Here is a 22228-nt window from a genome sequence, read left to right as displayed (position 1 = left end):
GACCTGGACTGAATCTGTAGGGGAGGCACAGTGCAGAAGCTAATTAGGGACATTTAAAACAAATGAGAACGAAATGTATACTTGTACAAATGAGCAATGCTATTTCTACAAATCACTGCAATCCCTACAGGTTGTTTTCATAAACTAATTGTAAAAGGAAGACTAACTTTTCCTGCTGCTGCCTCCTTGAGGAAGAACTGTAACTGTAAAATATCATGCAATAAAATGTGAGAACAATATTTGAGGAAAAACTACTTTGCAAGATGACAAGTTTGCTTTCCGTGACAGCAGTCAGTCTATCTAGCCATTAGCTGCCCAAAAAAGTCTTCACTCAGTGCACGATCAGAGATGTGAATGCATTCTGCCCTAAATATGAGAAAACAAAACTGGAGACAGGTCTCCTCACACTCGCCCATAAAATTCAACCAAGAAAAAGTGTCAGCATTTGTCACAAAGTGGGTCTTAAACTGGGACTTCATCTCTGCACTTGTACCCAGGTTGTACGTAAGCAAAAAGTAAAAGAAACAAGTTATAGCCACTATGTCAGTCAAACATTTACTCTATTTTGTGAGTTTATTGGTGCAAATATTTTACCTGCAAGTGGCGTTAATCTTCTTACCTTATACAGAAGGTGAGGTTCTTATCTTAACTCTCAAGCCAAAGGAGAAATACTTTGTTCTAAACTCTCAAGATCATTTCCTACCCAGTCTGTCCTTTAAATACCAACAGCATTTAACTTTTCTCAAGGTGTTAAGCTCTTAATGAGGTGTTAAAACTTCAGTTATTTAATGAAATTCAAAATTAACGTATGGTTGCAGATAGACTTGCTTGGATTTTCAAAAGCAATAAATTGATACACATGGTATAAATACAGGAGAAAGATTGAGATTAGTGCTAAATAATACCCCTTTTGAAGTTTTCTTGTTACTTTGAGATTAGCTGTGGCTAAAACTCAAGTTTTAGACTTGACAGAATTATTTCTGGTGAACGTGGTTGTTGTATGTGGTCATGCTGGAGATGAATCATAAGCTTTAAGGTAGCTTCGTAAACAGCTTCCAATACTAACATGCAGAAAAATATGCGTTGGATGGTAACAGTATTGTTCTTGGATGCTGTAGAAGTATGCAAGAAATGTTACAGCTGGTTCTTGGAGAGGTGAGATCATAGCCAAGACTTAAGAATTCAGACTCCTTGTGCAGCTATGATAGATCAGTTGTGTACTTTCCTTGTCAAATAGGAGGTAAATGCCTCTCCAAGGACTTAGTGTAGTATTCTTGATTTTAAAAGTGCTTTGGAAATATGAAGCATGAAGTGACTTGAGGAAGTACTTTGCTATTTTACCAGCATTTCTCGTTACAGCCATTTAGAAGTGTTGCTAATAAGATATAATTTCCTGTTCTTCCAATTAACATTTCTTTCCACTTGAACTACTACTTTATTACCTGAAAGTATAAGGAAATACCTTGCATTTCATCAGTGTGAGAGATTTATGCTGGGCTCTGTGTTACATTTAAGAAAGTATTTAAGAGCATATTTATTGCCACCCACGTTTCCTTTCTAGACGAGAACATGGTTCTTCCTCTGTAGTGCAATGAGTTTTTTCAGAATGCTTTCTTTGAGCACCTGGTGTAATACCCAGTTACTGATAAGAATATTTTCCTTTTTTTATAGTCACAGATGCGTTGGCAGTGCTCAGAAATGTGGAATAGAGTTCGAGGGACAGATGAGAATAGATGATATGACAGGAGCTAGCGAGGGTAGGGACGTCATCCAGTCCGGGGATTCGTACTTCAATAAAAAACATCTTATTGGTGTGGCTAAAACAGATGAATCTGTCTCATAATCTGGCATGCCTAAAGAAGTTCTTAAAATAAGCAGCCTAGTTTTTCACAGCTGCAAGACAAAATGGAGAGAAGATGAAACAGCAGAAAGCAAATAAGAGATGCTAATAAAGAATACAGATGCCCCAACATACTGCAGAGAGAAATACTTAACTTTGCAATAGCTAAATTTTTTTTCTATTATTAGACTGACAGCTTAATATAAGAGATACTATCTTTACTTGCAAGCCTTGCCTCTTGCTTTAGACTCATGGCTGTAACAGCATTACCTCTATGGACAAGAAGGGTATTCCTGTTGTGAGACACTGGATTTTTCAGTGACTTCCATTTTTTTCCATTTTTTCTTTTGTTTCTTTGCTATTATTCTGGATATTGCAGACCCAGTTAAAAAAAAAAAAAAAAAAAAGTGGAGTTCCTGTCTTTCTGTTGGAAGATGCAAAGGATTTGGAAGCTTTATGCTGAGGAGAAAGCACTGAATATATAAACAGATTAGTGTAACTTTCTGAATGCTACATGAGGTTACATAAAAAGTTGGAACTTCAGTTCAGAAATTTTAAATCATAGGAGCTTAAATCTAACAACATCCTTCATACTCTTTTTCTGTAAAACAAGAAAAGTAGGTATCTTTTTGCAAACTTCAAAGTAAATGGGATAAAATTAAATGCAAAAACTACTTGCAAACGACAATCTGGGCATTTTATTAAATATTGAAATGCTATTTACTGTCTTTCAAAAATATTTCAGGTGGTTACTAGTTGGATCTGTATAATGTAGAAAAAATAAGATTCTTTGAGTTGTCATGCAAAGTTGGTAGCTTGAAAAAAATATCAGTAATTCAACATGTGTCTTTCCCTGTATTTTGACTGTATTTATACTGATAAATTACTTGTTAGGATAGTGAATATAAAATATTTATCCCAATCTTATAGATAAGACAAAGGTCATGAAGCCATTTGGTCAAAGAGCCGAAATGCATCGTCAATCTTGTTCTTTTTAGCACTGTTTTCTTGAGAGGTTTCTTCTACAGTAAATAGTGACACTGCTAAAGCTCATGTGGACGATATAGTTTATACAGAATAATCAGGAGGGATCTAATTTAGTGGTATGCTTTTCCAAGCATCTAAAATAAATATTGACTTGCTGTGTTTAAACTTAAATCCAGAACTGCTAAGTGCAGTAAGGGAAGCAACTGATGTAAAAACAGTTAACAGTATAGCAGAACTTTACCTGTAAAGGCTTCCTACTATAAATGCGTGTTCAGTATTATTACATAACTGCAGCAGTGGGCTTTTTCTAATATGGGAATATTTCTAGTCTAGCAGATCTTGTTAAGTCTTTTCTTGACACTCCCCTGACTCTGTGGTTCTAAACATACCTCTTCACATGCTTTCTCCTATTTGAGATAACTTAGTTTTGTAACAGTTAATCTGTGATGTACAACAGAAGTCAGAACTATTCCATTCTGCTCTTAAAGCTTCCCAAGTATGCTTTCCAGATCTCACTGGAGTTTAATCTAGTGCACCTTTCAAACATACACAGTACAGACCCCTGGGGACTACAGCATAAATGGTAAAGGAGTGGCTGAGCAGAGAACAGGACTGTGTTGTTAAGGAGTGCAAATACATAGCAAGAAGTCTGCCCAGACCTGGGGAGTTCACAACTGAAACAAAGGAAACAAAGAGTGTTTGGAGACTTACGCCCAGAGATGCTATGTGTTTTCTCTCTATGCACTGCTGGTCAGTGGAAGATCAGGTTTTGCAAATACCTTACGATTTTTCAGATAAGTGCTTTTTAGTCACAACTGAAGCATAAAAGGGTCTGTCTGGTGCTATTGTCAGGAATGACATAGGGTAGATTCAGATCAACAGGGCTGTTGCTACTCAAAAAAAAGGATCTTGGGGAGAAACCGTGCAATGTTAGCTCTTTTTTCTGTTTCTTCATGTACCTCTTTAAGCCTGATTTCTTTGATCTTCACAGCAAACCACAGGCTATAAATTTGGCATTTCTTTATCAATGCTGAAGTGAATTTAAATTTCTTCCATTATTCAGCAATAATATGGTGTTGCCCAAATCCAAGAAAAGCTTTGGATGACAGTGCAGGCCTGTTGTAGTCTTTGGCTCTGCAAGCACTAAAAAGTAGTTTTATATAGTATTCTTACAGTATTTAGTATTTATATAGTATTTTTAATAGTAATTCACAATGAGAATAATGCTCTGGTGTCTGGTTAGTGCTCTAGTTTCTTCAGGGAGGTGGGTGACGTTTTATCTAGCTTTGCTCAGGTTTGCTCTCCACAGTGTCTAACAGATCTTCCTCTTCCTGGGCTGTGGCTGTCTGCAGATGGAACTCCAATTAGATGTCTCAAGCAATCAGTGTGAAATTCTGCATGCTGCTTTGTCGCTGCTGCCACAGAGTCCCCTTGACCCTAGTATAAACGCCCCATAGGGGCTGTGTGGCCCGAGCACCTTTCAAGGGCAGGCAGTTTCTGACCCCTTGCAGCTGGGAGCAAGCAGACTCTCCCCGCTCCAGGCACCACTCCTCGAGGCACATTAGTCAGCAGGTAGGGCGGGAAGAACAGCTAATGTACCACGAACAGATGGCCCTTTCTGTCTCTGTTCGAACTGCCGTCTTGATCATCTGTCTTTGTCTAAAATGCTGCTTTGGTTTAAGATTGGACTGTAAAGGAGCCTAACGCAGGAAAATCCGGAAGGTTGCAGAAGCTTCCACAGCGCGCCTCCTGTAGCTCTGTCTGTGGGGAGGATGCCAGGAGGTTTCGGCAGCTTGGGTGTGGGGTCGGGGCTCTGCTCTGCCTCACAGAAACTGGGCTGCAGGCTGTTTGAATTCTCATTTGCACGCAGGGAAGTGCGTGGCACAGAGCGATTATGAGCACTTAAAAGCTGCGCTGCTAGCTGCAGCCTTTAATATCCAAGTGAGTCAAAACGTGGCACTGAGTCCGGCACCTGATCTCTGACTATCTGATCTCCCCTCTAGCCTGCAGTGCGGGCTTGTTGAAGCAAATCACTAGAAAAAAACTTGATTTTTAAGCGTGGCAGGGGGAAGCTGCGCGGCTCCGTATGGCTGTGTCTGACGAAGCACTGTTCCGTGACTGAAGCGGCACGGCTGTAACCAACCCCTTTAAACAGCCGTGAGGCCCCCTCTCCTCAGAGAGCCCTCGGGGGGGCGGTGGGCGGCTGCTCAACCCCCCCCGTCTCGCGCCCGCTCGGCGCGCCCCCGCTGCGCGCTCCCGCCCGCCGCCGCTGGGTGGCGCGCGCGGCCCGCTGAGGGGAGGCGAGGCGGCGGGCAGGCCCCGCCGGGGGCCGTGAGGCGGAGCGGCGGCCGGGGGCGGAGCGGGGGCCGCCGGCAGCTCGGCCGGGACCCGGCGAGGCGATGCTGCGGCCGGGGGCACCGCGGGAGCCCCAGGCGGGGGCTGAGGAAAGCGAGGTAGGAAGGGGGAGGAGGGGGCTGGGGGTGGTGGTGGTCGGGGGGGCTCCCGGTGCCGGGCTGAGGTGAGGGGGGAGCGGGGCGGCTCGGCACGGGGCTCCCCGCGGGCACGGCTCGGCGACCTCCGCTCGTCCGGCCCCAGCTGCCCTCTGAGGGAGCTCCTGCGGCGCCTCCAGGCAGCGGGGATCGGCACCGACCTCCCCTCGGAGGGGCTGCCGGCTCGCTGCTGCTGCTGCTCCGGCGCCTTCCTCCGTTTGGCTGGGGGCTTTGGAGGGTTTTGGTGCGGTTTTGGTTGTTGTTTTTTTTTTTTTTTGAGACAGGGAGCCTTTGCTAAAGGAGGGCCTAGTCGTCAGGGGTCTCCTGTGTCAGGGATGCGGTGCTGGGGCAAGTTGAGCAGCAGCTGGGCTCCTGAAGAGCAGAATAAGTGATTTCATGCTTTTTGTTTGTTTGTTTTTGAATGCAGATGGATGTGGCTGCTACTCTGTCATTTGTTTTTTGTGGAAACCGAGTCCTCTGGCGACTAAGGTCGGGATCAGAGCGCTGCTGTGATGGAGTGGAAGGATGCTTAGCTTGAGGAGCTTAGTTGCGTGTGGTCACCTCTCGGACACAGTCTAGCTGCGTAGCTCCGTCGGGATGGTGACAGTGGTGATCACTCACAGCACTCTCACCGTGCTGGTAAGGGCAGGGAGCATTTCAGATCCCTGAATGCAAAGAGAGAGGTTCTGAATTGCACTTGGTAGGTCATGTTCCCCTAGAAAAGAGAGGAAATCCATGAAAACAGAAAATTGAGAGCATTTTCAAGTATCTCCCTTTCTGACCTGCAGGTAGCTCCTATCTCACGTGAGTCTGGAGATGATGTGAGGTGACTAACATTCTCTTCGGGCACATTAGTTTACAATTTTCTCTTGTAAGGAGAAAAAACACTAAAATTACTGTCTTCAAAGCAGCTTTTTTTCTCCCTTCACTTTGGCAGTAAAGTGTTGGTGTGTTTTATATTTGTCTCCAGGAAAAAAAATAATGGGAAAATTTTTCCTCAGTTTCACTATGCTGAGTATTTTCCGTATTTCTCTGCCTTTACATCGTCACTCCATCAGTTTCATCTTTCCAAATGTGGCTATATGCGCTTTGCAATAACACAGACCAGTTACATACAAATTTTGGAATCACTGTTCTGTTTTTTATGTTCAGTATTTTCAGGGAGGTGATATAATGCTTACTCTATGATATCCACATAATTTTCATGTGGTTAAACCACTGACAGCTTTTGTCTTACGTCTGGATTCAGATTCACTTCAGTAGTCGTCCAGGCATCTATAGTAGGCTGGAAACAAGTACTGCTAATGTTATTAACAATTACAAATGCAAATTTCCCAGCTCGGTTAAGATGACATTGCAGAGTGAACTGCTTAGTAGGGAAGAAGTTTCACTGAAGTATTAGTTCATGTCAGCTGTTTGGATTCTGTTGGTTTTTTTTCAAGTACCACTCAAGCTGGTGTTAAATAAAGAAGACCTGCCAATTAATAAAAACAAGCTTCATGTATAGAGTTGTATGGCAGATAGTGTGTTTTTATAACTGAGTGCCAAGCCTGTTAGTTCGTTCAGGGAATACAGAAACTACTTGTGCTCTTTGCTACTTGCAAGTCATTCTGTTTCCTTCAGGCATTTTCTGCTGTTACTAAGCACTCGTTTTAATGCCGATCTTTCTTGATCCTTGCACATATTGGTAGTTTGTTCAGAGCAGTGATATAATTAAGGTATTTTCCTACGCAGGGATTAATCATAGCTTTCGTGGCATGTTCTTAAGTGTCTCTTCCTGTGGGCTTTGTATTGCTAGCTCAGCTTTGTTGTGTATCACAAACAGTATTGCTGAAATCACAATGAAGGCTGTCGGTTCCTTTTCACAGAAAGAGTTGCCGTAGTTTAGCTTTTTATTATTATTATTTTGTAATTAGCAATTACCTCTAGCATATAATTCCTGATTTTCATTATGATTTTTTAATTTTGTGTAACAATTGTAGCAAATAAAACTATGATAATGATGGAATTCAAAATAAGGTATTTGTGGAGTCCAGTGGAAGATTTTGCTAAATGAAGGCTTCCAAGACTCTGCTGCATGGCATATTATCCTGCCTGATATGAAGATATCCTGCAAATTATTATGGAAGACTTCTAGTTTTATTCCTGAAATGCACTTGCCATTCTGCTCTTCTTGTTTTCCTCTTATGCATTGATTGTTTTTTCAGTATTCTGGAGCTGGCATAGGAGGACATCGTACTGAAGAACCTGATAATTTTCAGCAATAGTGAAATGTACCTTCCTGGTTGAGTTTGTTGCTATAAAGAGCAGTGTGATTCTCTGGCTTGGCTATTTTTAGTTTTCTGTGCCTACCTTTTCATCTTAATGACATGCTAGGAGAGCACTTCAAGTTCTGACAAAGGCAGCTTAACGTTTTGGCTGAAAGTGGAAGGCTTTTTTGGAAAACTTTGTAGAAGAGACTTAATGCTGGTTTTTTTTTAAATGTTCTATAATGAGTAAGTTACAATGTTATATTCATGTATCACAGGAATGAAGGATTGATGGTACACAATACCTGACCCAAATGTTTGCATAAAGGAACAATCTTGAAATAAAAAAATAAATACATGTATCCAGGGGCAAAGCAAATAAATAGTTTCAAGGTTGCACAGGAGCATAATACTCAGGTTGAGGCGAAGTGAAAGTAGCAGTGGGGGGAGTTACGTAAGTTTATCTTATCTAGGGCTTGGAATAGAGAGGGAAGAGATTGCTGTTGAGGAACAAAGGCGTGTAAAGGGAAGTGGTGAGGAACAGATTTTACTATGGGTACAGTATATAATACGTAAAAGAAAGTCTGAAAAAAAAGCTAACCTCAAAGCTAGACTGCATGTTTTTCCCCTCTAAGTTACAAAAAGAAGTCATGGTTTTAATTATTTTTTGTTTTCTTTCCATGAATAAACAGGAGAATCAACAGTGGATAGAAGGGAACGTTAAAATGCCATCTGGAAGTGGTGCTGTTGTGCCTTTGGCTAAGGTTTTGGGATACGTTTACACTGCTATTGAAAGATCAAACGTCACTGCTCCCCTCACTACCTGTTTTCTTTGTCAGTACTAGCCTTAGTGTGGCTGTGTAATGAATTGAGTTGACAAACTGATCTGAGCTAACGTGATTTGGCAAAGAAATTAATGGTTAATTTTCAACTCAGAATAGTTTCTGATTCATTCTGCTGAGAATGTTTCTCCGCTCGCATGGAAAGTGTTGACTTTAGGGGCATAAGTGAGTGATGGAAGACGATAGACTATTTTTATCTTCAATGTCAGCTTATACAATTTTAAAGTGATTGTGAAATTGCTGTCTTAATCAAGGAGGATTTGGCACCCCATGTTTTCATCATAGCTTTGAAATGTATTTAATGGGCTTTATTTCAGATCTTAGTGATAAATATACAATAACTCCTAGAATCACCTGCAAGGAGCTCGTATGGTCTGCTTAGTAAGTACCTAATTAAAGACAATTGTAAACGTGTTGCTTACGCTGTGATTTGCAGCAGGTCCCTCTTAACCATGTCTGAAGGTTTTGTAAATGTTCTGAGCCCATAAGAATGTTGTTTTCCTCTCTTGCAATTGATAAGAAACTGCTAATTATTTGTGGCCAAGTTTTTTTTAGACATATAATTTTGGCTTTTTTTTCCTGCCTACTCCTGCCTACTGTGCTTTTGTAGTAGCATGCCTTGAAGAAATAGTGTTAAGGTTTGTTTGCATCTATTTTCTATTGTTTTGTATTATTGTTGTCTTCTGTTATGTTTCAGGCTGTGTAACACTTCTTAGAGTAAAGACTAAGGACTGTGAATCTGTTTGGAATTAGCTTAATCTTATTCTTGGTGGTGTCAATAAACTTTGCTTCTGCCCTTAAACACATGCTATTCCACTGTTTGAATCTTTATGAACATTACGAACGCAAGGTGCTCATGGTGGGTATTTAGCAGTAACATATTTAGCTAGTAACGTCAGCAAGCTACCTACCTGACCTGAAGCGGGTCTGCACGTTTAGTCAGAGCAGGACAGTAGCCTGTACAGCTAATGCAACTTCATTACATGGATGTTTCTTTAATGCATCCCTATTAAATTAGTGGAATTTCCTCTTGCTTTGTAGTCATGCAATTCACGATAGCTACCATTGGACAGCCTTTTCAATGCTGTAAGTCTGGAATCAGCTCTGGACTATGTCTTTAAGCCATTTGTGCTAGCCCTGAACATGTGGCTGTGTGAGTGGCTTCAGGCCTGTAAAGCTGACTGCACAGACTTGCCAAGAAATGTCTGAGTTTGATAGAATTGTTCTGTAGGCCATCTGATACACGCACCACCCACTGCGATTGCTCTGCTGTAAAATACACTTAAAAAAGCTACCAATTTGTTTCTCTGCCTTATGAAGACTTCAAGAAATCAGACTTTCAGACTCAGAGCTTCCAATTTTCTTCCACAAACTGTGTCTTTCAGCAACATAAAGTCACTGAGAACTCTCTCTTACTTGAACAGAATGCATTTTTCTGTTGTTTAGCAGTGATCTTTCCAGAGCTAGCCTGTGTGTAGTGGGGTGAAAGAGCGCTCTTTCTTTTTTGAGGAGAAATTAGATGTGGAAATTCTGGTCCTTTATTTAAGCATGCAAAGGAGCAGCAGAAGGAAAACAGCTTTTCCACACAGAAATCTTTACTTCAGACAGACATGGAACAGATTGTTGGGAGATGTAAACTCGTGTTAGCACTACTGAAATCTATGCATTGATTTACAGCATCCATGGATCTCTTCTGATAAACCTGTGGAGTGTAATGTGTCTTGAGGTTTCTTCTGTCCAGATGTGTACACAAAACAGGGCTGGGAAACTTTTGTGGATAGGTTTTAAATCTTGTGTAACTGACATTACATTGTGAATGTAATTTGATAGCTTATATCACCATGGCGACTTCACATAAGAGTTCATGTGAGAGACAGGCAGCTCAGGGAATAACCTCAACAGGCCACCAGGTGTGGTCACTAAGAGGACACAAAACAGCTTCTAACAGTTTCTCTGAGATGATACGTGCAAGCTTAACTCAGTGCTGGTCTAAGATAGTTGCACAGCTTTTGGGCCAAGTTGGGTCATGTTCCTGCTACTCGGACCATGGCCAGAGCTCCTGTGTTCTGCTCAATAGATATATATCCTCAGCCTACAGCGTGTCCTTTATATACACATCTGTGTTTGCCCTCATGAAAACAGGCACTGTTTTTTTCCGTGTGCTTAAGGCTTTTCTGTCACCTTTCTCTTCCTCTTTGTGACATCATAATTTGTCCTTTTACATCATAATTTGTCCTTTTAGTTTTTGAATCACTGTCCTGAATGTGACTCCAGTGTTCATAGATATGACTGCCCCTGCATTTCAACCAAGCTATCTTCTCTTCTGCTAACCAAGAAAGCTACCCTAGAGGTGCACATCCCAGCCTCTAGCCTATCCCACTGTCACTGTATTCTCAAGTTGGTAATGAGGAAATATCTTTTTGTAGAGAAAACTGAGAATGATGGCAGAAATATTTGATATATATTGAAGATGATGAGTGTTATAAATTGCTTTATACATCACAATGAGTGTTTTACATTTTCACTTCTTTCACATGAATTACTTTAAAATTTGCAGCACACTTCAATTCTGTTTCAATTCTGTAAGTCCTCTATGCATCTGCATGTTTATCTTCTGTTCTGCTGAAATATGAACTGGCATTCCACAGATAAGCACGAATTTATTCCATTAAATTGGCTATTGCTAAACCCATTTGAGCACAGTTAATGTATCAGGAATCTCATTTGTTTACTGAGGCTATGACCATTGCATGGCTCTCCCTTCCTGGAGGCACAAGGATCTTAGGAGTTGAGCCCTGCCCCAGCATGCATGATTTGCAGACTCTTTTGACTTCCTTAACACCATCTTAGTGTCAGTGCAGAAACTACCTCCTGGGATACCTTCACATCCAAAACTGTTCCCTCAAACCTTTTCTGCTGCAAAAGTTGGCTGCAAATAGGTCTCCAGACACGTAAGAACACCCCCTTCATGCTGGAAAGATGACTTAGGCTCTCTAGAGAACGATTCCTCCATTTATGTGGAATGGGTTTTATGAGGTAAATGAGAAGTTGGATGCCAGTGACCACCTTCAGTCTACGCAAAGCACAGCCTTTCGGGTGATCTTATGTATACATCGGTCTTACCGTTTGCTTCCATCTGAATCAAGTTCAAGTTGCTGTACCACTAAAATACATTTGGAGTCAGGTGTTTTCCATTCTACCCACTACTGACAAAGTGCATTTGTTTTATTATTCTTTTTCCTACACCCTTCTCCTGTCTGATGCCTTTACACAATAGCAACTCCCTTTCTCTTATTGTTTCATGCAAGGGAGATCTCACCTATTTTAGAAGGTCCTTGGGCATTTCTAGGAGTGGCAATAAAAAATCTTGGGAGTTCACTTGACTGTTAGATTGATAACTGCAATCTCAATCTGAGAGGCCACTGATGTTTCCTAGTTTTATTACCAGATGAAGGGGTAATACAATTTATTTAGGAACTAGATTATTCATTACAACTCAGAAGAGAAATGATAGAGAGGTCTGCTGAGGCAACTCTTGCCACTCTACTTTTACAATGACCACTTAAGCAAACCAGCTCCAACAAATGGGATAATTTCCCTGTGTTCTTTTTGTTTTGAATCAAGTATTCTTCAGGTTATTTTCATTTTGTAGAATATGAGATGTTACTAGGACAAGAGCATAGATTCAATATTTAAAAATGATTTAAATTACAGTGGAAGTCCAGGATTTGGAGTGGTTTTCATTTTCCAGATTTCCATTTCGTTTTGCATGAACTCTGAAAGTTTCACTTGTTTTTTGAAGTATGCTCAGAATAGAAGGCATGTTCCCCTTTTGGCTAAGAGAAAGAAAGTCTGTTGGCTTTTGTCCTCGACAGCTGTGGGTATGCTTGGGCCCTTGGCTTTAGGCAGAACCTCCGCAGCTCGGTTCGGTTCCTTGCCTTCTCCCTGCCACAGGCGGGCCTCAGCGTTTTGTTTGACGGTATCTGGTCATGGGCTGCGGTCTGGGGGTCGGACCGTAACTTTACATTGACTTTATAAATCACTTTTGCAAATTTACGCCCAATGCGAGCTGTAGAATAAACCTTCCCACCTCCCAACGGGCACGGGACGCCCGGGGCGAAGCCCCGCTGCAACCCCCCGGGGCAGCCCGCCGGCGGCCGGCCCCTGGCAGGGCCCCCCCCTGCTGACGCGAGCCGGGCCGTCTGTGTTCTTCTCCCCGCAGGTGGCAGCGCTGGAGGAGGCCGTCGAGGAGCTGCTGGGCCAGCTGGAGGCCTTCTGCGGGCTGACGGAGGCGGTAGGTGTCGTGTCGCGGCGCCTCGCTCCCCGGAGGCCATGTCGGCGCCAGCCCCGCGGGGCCGCCATCTTGACAGCGCCGCCGCCATCTTGTCGCCCACCAGGTGGCGCTGCGGCAAGCGCGGCCGCCAGGCCACGCCCCCTCGCATCAGACCACGCCCACCCTCCTGCCAGGCCACGCCCACCGGCCGAGCCCCGCCCCTCCCCTAAGCCCCGCCCCTCCCCGCCGCATTGCCGCTGGGGCTGGGGCTGATGGCCGAGGCGAGGTTTGCAGCAGACCAGTTAGTTCTCTTAGTGAGCTATTGGCAGTGCCTAATTGCTTGTGATAAACTCTTTAGAGCAAGGGGTGTGCGTTGCTATTTAGCTTCAGTCAGGCTTTCTGCATAAGGTGATGCTGTCTGAAGGCAGCTCGGGTTTTGATGTTGACGTGCAAAGAATGGATGTTGTTTTCGCAGTCAACTTTTCTTTCTCTTCTGTAAGCTAAAAAAGATAAAATTAGGTGGAAGAACTGGCGCTGCATTTTAATCCTTCCTGAGTGCTTCATAGGATGCTGGTTTAGCTAGCTTGGACCAAGTTTACCTAGAGGGGCTCTCTCCTAAATTCACTGATATGCAAGCCATATGCAGGTGTGTTATCACTCACCACAATGTTTTTCTTCTCTGTCTTCAAGCATCTTATATAATGTATCTGTATGTCATCATCAACTGCAACAATTGCTAATTGCAATAAAGTATTGAATGCACCTCAAATAGCAAGAAGTGACCAGCCAACATCGCTATTGGGTGTATGGTGTTTTTTGCTTGGGGAAAGGAGGCATCATTGCTTCCAGAAGGAAGTGACATAGTGTGGAAAGAAACAAAAGCTTAGCTCATCAGTCTCACATGATTAGTAGCAGACTTAAAAAGAGAAATAGCTGCCTTGAAAGAATGGTTGAGTATTAGTGGCTGTTTAAAGCACTTCTTTTTCCATTCAGCTTTTACAAAAATAGCTGTAAAGGAGCATGTGAACCTCAGAGCATGCAGTCTATTTTTTGATACATCTTGGCTTATATTTGTCAGCTTTAGATTCTCTAGTGTGGCACACTTAGTCTCTGCAGAATGTAGAATACAAGAAATTGGCCCCAAATCTTTTGACTTCATTTCTGCAAGGTGATGACTACTTCAGTGATGTAACATTAGCTGTTCAAAGCAAGAGGTTTGAATCAATAGCTCTTCACTGATGATTGTATTCTGTCTGATTTACTATTAGGTTCATTCACTCATTTTTTCCATGTGGGAGCTTAGGCTAAGACTTAGATATACCTTATGCTTTTTCTCATCAATCAGGCATGCACCTTACATTGTTGGCTCCAATATATGGGAGAAGGTTAGCTTGTTGACATGGATCCAGCGAGCTTTTAAACCTCGTATGAGACTTCTTCTCTTGCCAACCTTTTCTACATAAAACACTAACCTAGTTTCAGTACACTATCTTTGCTTTGCCCATTAAAACATTTTTTCCACGACCTACAGGCTGTGAATAATTATCTAGTATGCAGATTATTGACCTTATCTGGGAACATCAAAGCACCAGAGCTAGCGTGCTGATTTTGTTCCTTTCAATCCAGTACCTCTAATGTCAGGTTCCTTTCAGCGGCACATCAAGTGGTATCTGAGAATCTGATAAATATAATGTAGTGTTTGAATTGATTCCAACTGCTGTGCGTAGCAATAATTTGGTCTTTTGTCTATGCCAACAAAAGACAAGGGGAATCTTGCATATTTCACTTGGGCATTCAGTATTCACGTTAAGGGATTTGGCTTCTCTCCCTTGAATGTACTGCTGCTTTTCATTTAAAAGTACTCTTGATGCATAGGTCTGAATATTAGAATGGGGAAAAATGGGATCTTCAGTGCTAGGAGGACAACCTGCTAGTTCGAGTCACACTGTTATACCTGGCTAGGCACAGCACTTAAAATGGACACCTGTACAGTAGGTAAGTTACAGTGACACTGTAAATGCAGTCCACTATACCTCACACTTGTCATGGAAGGAGCATCTTGCAATGAAAAGATTGTGCCAGAAGCATGTTAGTGCCAGGTATTTAACATTTTGCCTTCCTTAGGGCATGGACTTCAACAAAGTTTAATCAATGTCTTTTAAGTGGCTTCACAGCTCCTTAAGTGTAATTATCAACTTGTGATTTTAACTGAGCTACAGTTTGAACCAGTGACACAAAGGCAAAAAACTTCATTGTAATAACCAGACTCTTACACATGCAGTTCTCATATTGTTTTCAGAGTCATTTTTGTATCTTTTTGTGTATCTTAAAGCATGACTGTGTATCTTACAGCATGATTGAAAATGATAGCTATTCAGAGATGCACACCTGATTGAGGTACAAATTCACTACTTCCATTTCTTTGGCTTCAGATCCTTGAAGAGGATGTAGGGGATGTATATAAAATCTCTATATTTGATACTCTGCTTTTTTTTTTTTTTAAATACATATGTTGATTCTCCAGTGTACCCACCAATTTATAAAACCACAGGTTAGTGGTTCTCAAACCACTGAACCTTCTTGCAGAACTCACCCCAGGGAAATGATACCTATGTAAATTTTGCTTTTTTGTGGTTCCGCAGACCAGCTGCTAACTGCTTATCTTTGTCTCATGGACTTACAGTTTGGGAACCTCCTCCCTGAGACCCTAGGTGTGAATCCTGGTTTCATCACTGGGGAAAAGAGGGGAAGAGGTTATGTTTGGTTAGCTGTGGCTAGGGTTTGCTAACTTCTTAGGAACATGCCAACCTCAGGTTTCCCTTTTCTCACCACTGAGCTGTTCAGTTTACCACTGCTACTTTTGCTGATGGTTCTTTGATGTTACTTTGTGTTAACATATAAAGAAAATAGAGAGCCTTTCAAAGAAACCCCTGTGACAACAAGAATTTGCACACTATATTTTACTTGTGGCTCCAGCTACTTTTTTTTTTTTTGACAAAATACCAAGGATGCGTGCTTGTTTAACTTGTACAGCTTAAACTACAGTGTATGCAGGAATTGGGTCTCACTGCCCTACATGCAATGTGCTGTTCCTGGTATGTGTCCTAATTCATCGTTCATACGCCGGTTGTGCTGTCTGCTAAGTGACTTTTGCGCTGTTGGTTTGCTGCCTCCTTGGGCTTTGTCTTGCTGACTTGAACTATTAGAAGACAAAGTTCGGTCAAACCTCCATTCCCTTCACTCACTCCTCAAATTAACATAGTAAAATCTAGTAAGAGGAGAAGAGTTTGGTTTTGTTCTTGTTTTCCCCCAAGGACTGCTGTGTTCTGGTGCTTGTGCTGAGCACTCAGCTAAGTCTTCAGTAAATGAAGTAAAATAATTGCACAAGGGGAAACAAATCTTGTTTTATAATGTGGGGTTTCAGACCAGTTTTGCTTTCCCTGGCTTGTGAGAGGTTGCTGTACCAAGAGAATCATTTCCCTTTGTCGTGCGCTGGCTCCTCTTGAACTCCTCTGTCACTGTGGTTCTGCAGACTGCTGCAAGACGACTCTTCTTGAATCATATTTGCATGTCATTCCCTTCCATCACAGGCTGCTTGCTGGAAAACAACTCTTCTTTATCTTGTATTGGTTGTTTGCTTTTACCCTCAAATAAATATGGTTTAGATTTGTTCCATGTCTGCTATGACCTTGTTATGTTGATAGTTTTTGTACTGGGTCTGTACAACATCTCTCTTTTTCTGGCTGTATCCCAAACTGTGATTATATTTACAGAAGCTATCTAGCATTTAGCTGTAAGAGTGGCTTTGCTGTAGTTCTTTCCGAGAGGAACATTAGTGAACAAGTTTGTTGGTTTGTTACCTTATCTTTGGGAATTACAGGCTCAAATTTTAATCTGATGTAATTTACCTGAGTGTGAACCTCACCTCAGATCACCAATTTGTTTTTCACTTCTGCTTTATTATAAAGATTTGGGGTTGGCGTGCCCCCACCTACTTACTTACCCCCCCAAAATTCAATAGGACAACTCTGGAATTTATCTGCTTTAGCTCCTTCATTTTCTGTTCTTTTTGTATTTTTATTATAAGTTTGACTCCGTTTACAGGGATCTGGCCCGACTGTCTGTGCTTGTTTTCTGTTGGATATAAAGTACATACTGTAAAGATAACAGCATGTGGCTGTGTGTGCATTGTTTCACTGCCGGGTGGATGTAGTGCTACAACCAGTAATACAGGAGACACTGTTGGTTTGTTTACAGTAGAAAGCTATTACTATTTTGATATGTCTGTTTGATCACATATCACAGAATGTTTATAGCACTATTAAGCACTTGATCTGCATTTACTCATGCTGGTAATAAAAATACTATAAAATCTTACTAGGAGTCATTTTATACGTATGTAGCTTCATCCATTCTAAGCTTTTAAAAACACTACTTCTTTTAAAAAGAAAAAAAGTGAGTCGTATCATCAATAAAACTTCTAAGTACTCATTAAAGTTTATAAAGCATAGCCCAGCTCTTGGCCTATCTTTTTTTTTTTTTTTTTTTTTTTTTAATTCTGTTAGCTGTGGCCCTCTGACTGGAGGTGTATCTTACGGCCACCTAACAAAACACTTGCAGTTGTTTATGTAGGGAATCAGGTAATTCTTGCTAACACAAAAATTAACAGAATTTCAGATAAAATTCAGGCTGTCATATGGAGATCAAAACCAACCTTAGTTGTATTAGCAAAGAAACAAAATTCCTGCACTAGGGCACTTAGAATTGCGGAAACTGACAGGTGCTGGGGAGCAGAAACTTTCTCTGAGGTGCTTACACTAGAACTTTGCGTGAAGATTCCTGCTGTCCTGAGCCCCCGTTGGAGACTAGATGCTACAAGTGGTGTAATCAAAGATCTGACCAAGCCTTTTCTCTGTTTTGGTGTTAGTATCAGACTGCATTGCAAATTGAATTGTACTATTTAGGTGTAAATGGTCTTTTAGCACCAGTTGATAGCCAAGAGTGACCTCCTGCTACCCCTGAATGAGGATAATTTGCCACAGGCTAACTCAAATCCTTTTCAAAAACTATTGATTTTCAGTTTAAATCCATCATTACCCCTCATGTCTGCAGCATTTCATAATAGAAAGTGAGAAGTGTCTTGGGAGGAGTAGCATGGAAATCTGGGGAGAAGAGGAAGGCTGGTTTTGAGGCCAGAGCCCTGTCAGCTGCTATTGGTTGTTTTGTTGTCTCATTGATTACTTGTAAAAATGTTTTTCTCCCAATCTCTGCTTAACAGCATACTTACAAAAGGGCCCTTATGATATCGTTTCTGAGTAGAAGTGCTTTGAAATATTAACATGAAAAAAAAGGTTTATCTTCAAGGCTCATTCTCATGTGATATTTTTTTCTTCAATGCAGATTAGAAGCGATACATCAGAGATCCTGGAAGAGACCATTCCACTCATTAAAGACAAGGTGATGGAAATGAACCACGTCTATGCCAGAATTGATAAATTGGAGGTTTGTTAATTGCATTGGAAAATTTACATTCTTCTTTTTGTGTGTTTTATAGGTTAACTGCCTAGGTATTTGCATGAAGCACTCATGTTTGTTTTTCAATCAATGTGATTCTTACCTGTGGTTCAGCACATGCAATTGTTTCTGGTTTTGGAACATCACAGAGTAATTTATTGCTGTGGATTCTACAATTCCTAATGCTGGATTAAAAGCACTAGTTATGTTTTTGATGTTAATGATAATGCTAATAATGTTAATTTGTTTTGTGACTCAAAGGAGTGTCTGTGAAACCACTTATAAATTAAAAAAAAATTAAAGTCTTGCATCCAGTGCTGAACATACTCAAGCTGTTCATGATGGCTTTATGTAGTTGTGGGGAGATCTTTGAGCCCCCCTCTTCTGCTATGTATTTTGGTGTTTATTGTATCTTGAATGAGGGAAGCCAGCATGACTCACTAAGATGCCCTCACCATATTTAGTAAGCAGTATGTTAAAATTTGTGTCAACGGAGGGCGAGTTTGCCTCTAGGAAGAATATAATTAAAACATGATGAGATAAATTGTGTAATGCTTAAAATCACTTTTAACTGACTTAGAAGTGAAATAAACTGAGTGTTTGTGGCATTAATTCCAGATAGACAGTTCTTAAGCTTCAAGCTCTACCCCTGTACTAAGTAGTAATATTCTCTGATGAGATATACAGCTGTGGGAGGGACAGGGCAATTGACTTTGCTTTCAGCAAGTTTGGTTAAATGCAAATTTTTTTTTGTAGTTTGCCTTTTTACACCTATATTTGATAACAGATTTATCAAAACACTTCATATTTTATGGACAGCACCAGGAGAAAGATTGCCGCAGGGAACTGAGGCAAGGCAATTTAGAACAAAAGTGGGAGTCAACTGAAACCTGTCTGATTTTCAGAACTGAGTTACCCTAGTCTAAGAAATAGCACACTTGACAATTTGGCTATACCTGGATGTATACTTAAGCTGGGTCTTTGAACAGACAAAGAAAATAAAAACTAAGCAATTAATTGTCCCAAAAGCATGGCAAGCAACAGAGCTCCTTTTTTTTCCTCCCCCCAATACAGCGAGGGGAAAAACGCCCTTCCTGCGCCTCACTCAGTTCCCTTAATACAGCTATAGGAAGATAATAATTTGGAAAATGAAGACAGCCCCAGTCTTCATGATAGGCTACAGGTTGCCCTTGAAAAATGCAGCAAACTTTTGTTGATAGACTTTCTGTGTTATCAGACTAGACTAATACCTTCATTGATTAGAAATCAGTTTTTCTCCCTGACATTACCAGCTGTAATGGCAGTAATCTGAGAACACAAGATTAAATTGGCAATTTGAGCAGGAGTTAATGTCTTTATTAGAACTTTTAAATTTAAAGCTTAGCATCCATTGGGATTTTTAAGGGAGAAAATAACTTGTACCCCCAAGAGTAGAAAAGGGAGGAACTGTTGTGTAATGGCTAAATAGCATAAAATTCTGCTGGGTTTTAACTTTGATGTTGCCACTGGTATGTTTGGAGCAATTAATTTACCTGCTCAACCTTACCTTATCCCTAAAATGGGCAGTGCTCAACCTCTCTCTCAAAAAAAAAAAAAACAACAAGGCTTAATCATTAATAGTGGGTATCAAAATTATTTATAGGTTTGTATTTTAACAAATACTTTTTTTTTTTCTTTTTCTAGTTGGCTTTCCCTTATGGCTCAAATTTAAGCTGAAACTGAACTGATGTATGCTTTAGGTCAGTCATTCCTGACCTTTTTTTAGCTAAAGGCACCTGCTATTATCTTTTCCTCTGTTCTCTCCTCCCTCTTACCACTGTGGCTACTTTCTCACTCCCACCAGAAGTTGCAGTGTCTTTGTGGGTTCAGAGGAGCTTTTCACCTCACTGCTGAAATGTTGCCAACCCTTTAGACGCTATGGAAAGACTTAATTTGTGTGCTGAAGAGGGAGCAAAGCTGTGCCCTTAGAAAAAGAAAAAAAACTAGCCTTAGGTCATAAAGAGTGGTTCTTCTGATGGCTGTAAATATCTATAGTCTACTTCTGAACATGTGCCCCTTTGATATTTATATTAGCAATAGTGCATTTTGATATCTTGTTAAAGCTTTTTCTTTGACTTCTGATCTCTATCTAGGGTAATGCTGAAATCCAGATCAGGTGCTTTTAATTTTCATAAGGTGTTTCTCCTCTCTCCATAGGCATTTGTTAAAATGGTTGCACACCATGTTTCCTTCCTAGAAGAGCAAGTGCTTGAAGCAGAGAAGAGCCATGGCACTTTTCTTAATGCTGTTTGCAAATTGTTTCAGTGTGCAGCTATCCCATCTTTTAAAAACGTGAGTATTTTTAAAGTTGCTTTCAGAGGATGGGGAAGATGTTAAATACCTTTTCTAGATCAAATGTGGCCTTCCAGGAGATTTGATTTTTAATTTTAAGTGGTGCAAAAGAGATATCTATGGTTTGCTTCTGTGAAGGGATTTTTTTTTTTAAACAGATTCTTTCAGTGAAATTATTTAGTAGTGCCTATATCCCCCCCTCACCCCCCACCCCTTTTTTTTTCTCCTCACAGAGATGGTACAGTATTATGCTGATATGCATAAAACCAGGTAGGCAATAATATGCAGGTATCAGTGAATATGTAGGGACAGCTGAACCAATTCAGTTTTTTGTTTGGTGTCAGAGCAACCTCTAGAAACTTCCATTGCAGAAGTGAAGTTCAATTTCTACAGGTCCAGGACAAACCTTAACTGCTCAAAGAGTATAATGAATATGCAGAGGCATGGAAAGAAGATGGTGCATGCTGATTTGGTCTTTGGATAATTTAGCTGTCAAACTCTAGTGAATCTTTAGAAAACCCCAGTAAAAAGTGTAACTTGGCCAAATTTGGTAATATTTTCATAGCAATGGGAAAAGATGTCCCTGATATGAGGGCAGTTTTCTGCCAATTTAAAATTTCTGCTGTAGCTTATGAAGGCAATGGAGCTTTTCAAAAGGGCTAAACGACACATACTTTTCCTTAATTTTGTTATCTAAATTGGCTTATTTTTGTTCCCTAAAACTTTCCAAACATGTTAAGCCTGCAGCAGATACCCAGTCTGGGAAAAGTATCAATGCTGGATTTTTTTGCAAGGTTGGTCTGCCTATACAAATAATGTTGTATAACCAGGATGCCAAGAAGAACGGAGAAGGCCAGACTAGTTACTCAGATGCTGGCTTGAGTTGGGCTCAAAGATAGTACAATGTTTTTAATATTTTTTTTTGTCCTTATAAAGAAAAATCTCAAATATTGTGTATTCATTCTTGCAAGCATCTTGGAATGATAGTATTAGTGAACAAAAGAGAAAAACAAATAGGGAATGGTGTAACTTTCTACTGTATTGATCTTGTGCCCTTCCTTTCATCTTTTTCCCCAAATATAGTACAACTAGAAAGCATGGTGAGAGAGCTAACTAGGATGAGCACAGATAAGAAAAGTTCTTTCACAGGAATTTCTAAACAGAAGATTTAGCCTGAGGGAGGACTGGACTGGATAGAGATTTGTGAAGTCATTCTGTATGTGGAGCAGGTGAATAGAGAATGATTATTCACTCCCTGGCATAATTCAAGAACTATGGTAATCCAAAGAAATTATCAGCAGCAGGTTCATGCAAAAAAAAGGGAGGTGCTTACTTTACATGATGTATTGATATGCAATGACACGTTCACAGGATGTTATGTATTCCATAAGTGGTCAGACAAATTCATGTAAAGTAATCCAAAAATTGATACTTTAAATATACATATACCAGTCCTTCAGCCATGAATTCTTGGACACTGGGAAGTAAGCTGGTATTTTCGCCCTTTAAACCTTTCTTTAGGCAATCCCTTCATCTGGTCTATCCTGGACCTTTGAATAATGCAGTACAGCTACTTGTTAATGACTTTTATACTGTGGTTCTCACTGTAAATTCTGCTTCTGATTGGCAATGCTCTGTGTTGGTAAGGAATTACTAATTTCTAATGCCAGTGTGCAGGAAGCACTGAATTGTTTAAGGATATA

General features: G+C 40.8%; 2 protein-coding genes across 3 annotated transcripts in view; both read left to right on the top strand.

The window, feature by feature from the left end:
• Window positions 1-9213, top strand: part of PARD6B (par-6 family cell polarity regulator beta) — a 28012-nt gene extending 18799 nt beyond the window's left edge. For both annotated transcript variants that reach the window (XM_066978149.1, XM_013190038.3), the window contains exon 4: window positions 8258-9213. The gene's annotated coding sequence lies outside the window, so the exon portion shown is untranslated. The remainder of the gene's footprint in view (window positions 1-8257) is intronic.
• Window positions 5134-22228, top strand: part of BCAS4 (breast carcinoma amplified sequence 4) — a 40612-nt gene continuing 23517 nt past the window's right edge. Inside the window, exons 1-5 of the mRNA XM_048072490.2 lie at window positions 5134-5280; window positions 5744-5955; window positions 12630-12701; window positions 18081-18182; window positions 20391-20525. Coding sequence (XP_047928447.1) covers window positions 5914-5955; window positions 12630-12701; window positions 18081-18182; window positions 20391-20525 — 351 coding nt within the window. The 5' untranslated portion in view covers window positions 5134-5280; window positions 5744-5913. The remainder of the gene's footprint in view (window positions 5281-5743; window positions 5956-12629; window positions 12702-18080; window positions 18183-20390; window positions 20526-22228) is intronic.

This window comes from Anser cygnoides, chromosome 16, assembly GCF_040182565.1.
Source record: "Anser cygnoides isolate HZ-2024a breed goose chromosome 16, Taihu_goose_T2T_genome, whole genome shotgun sequence".
NCBI classification, from domain to species: Eukaryota; Metazoa; Chordata; class Aves; order Anseriformes; family Anatidae; genus Anser; species Anser cygnoides.
This window is presented reverse-complemented; position numbering and strand designations above follow the sequence as displayed.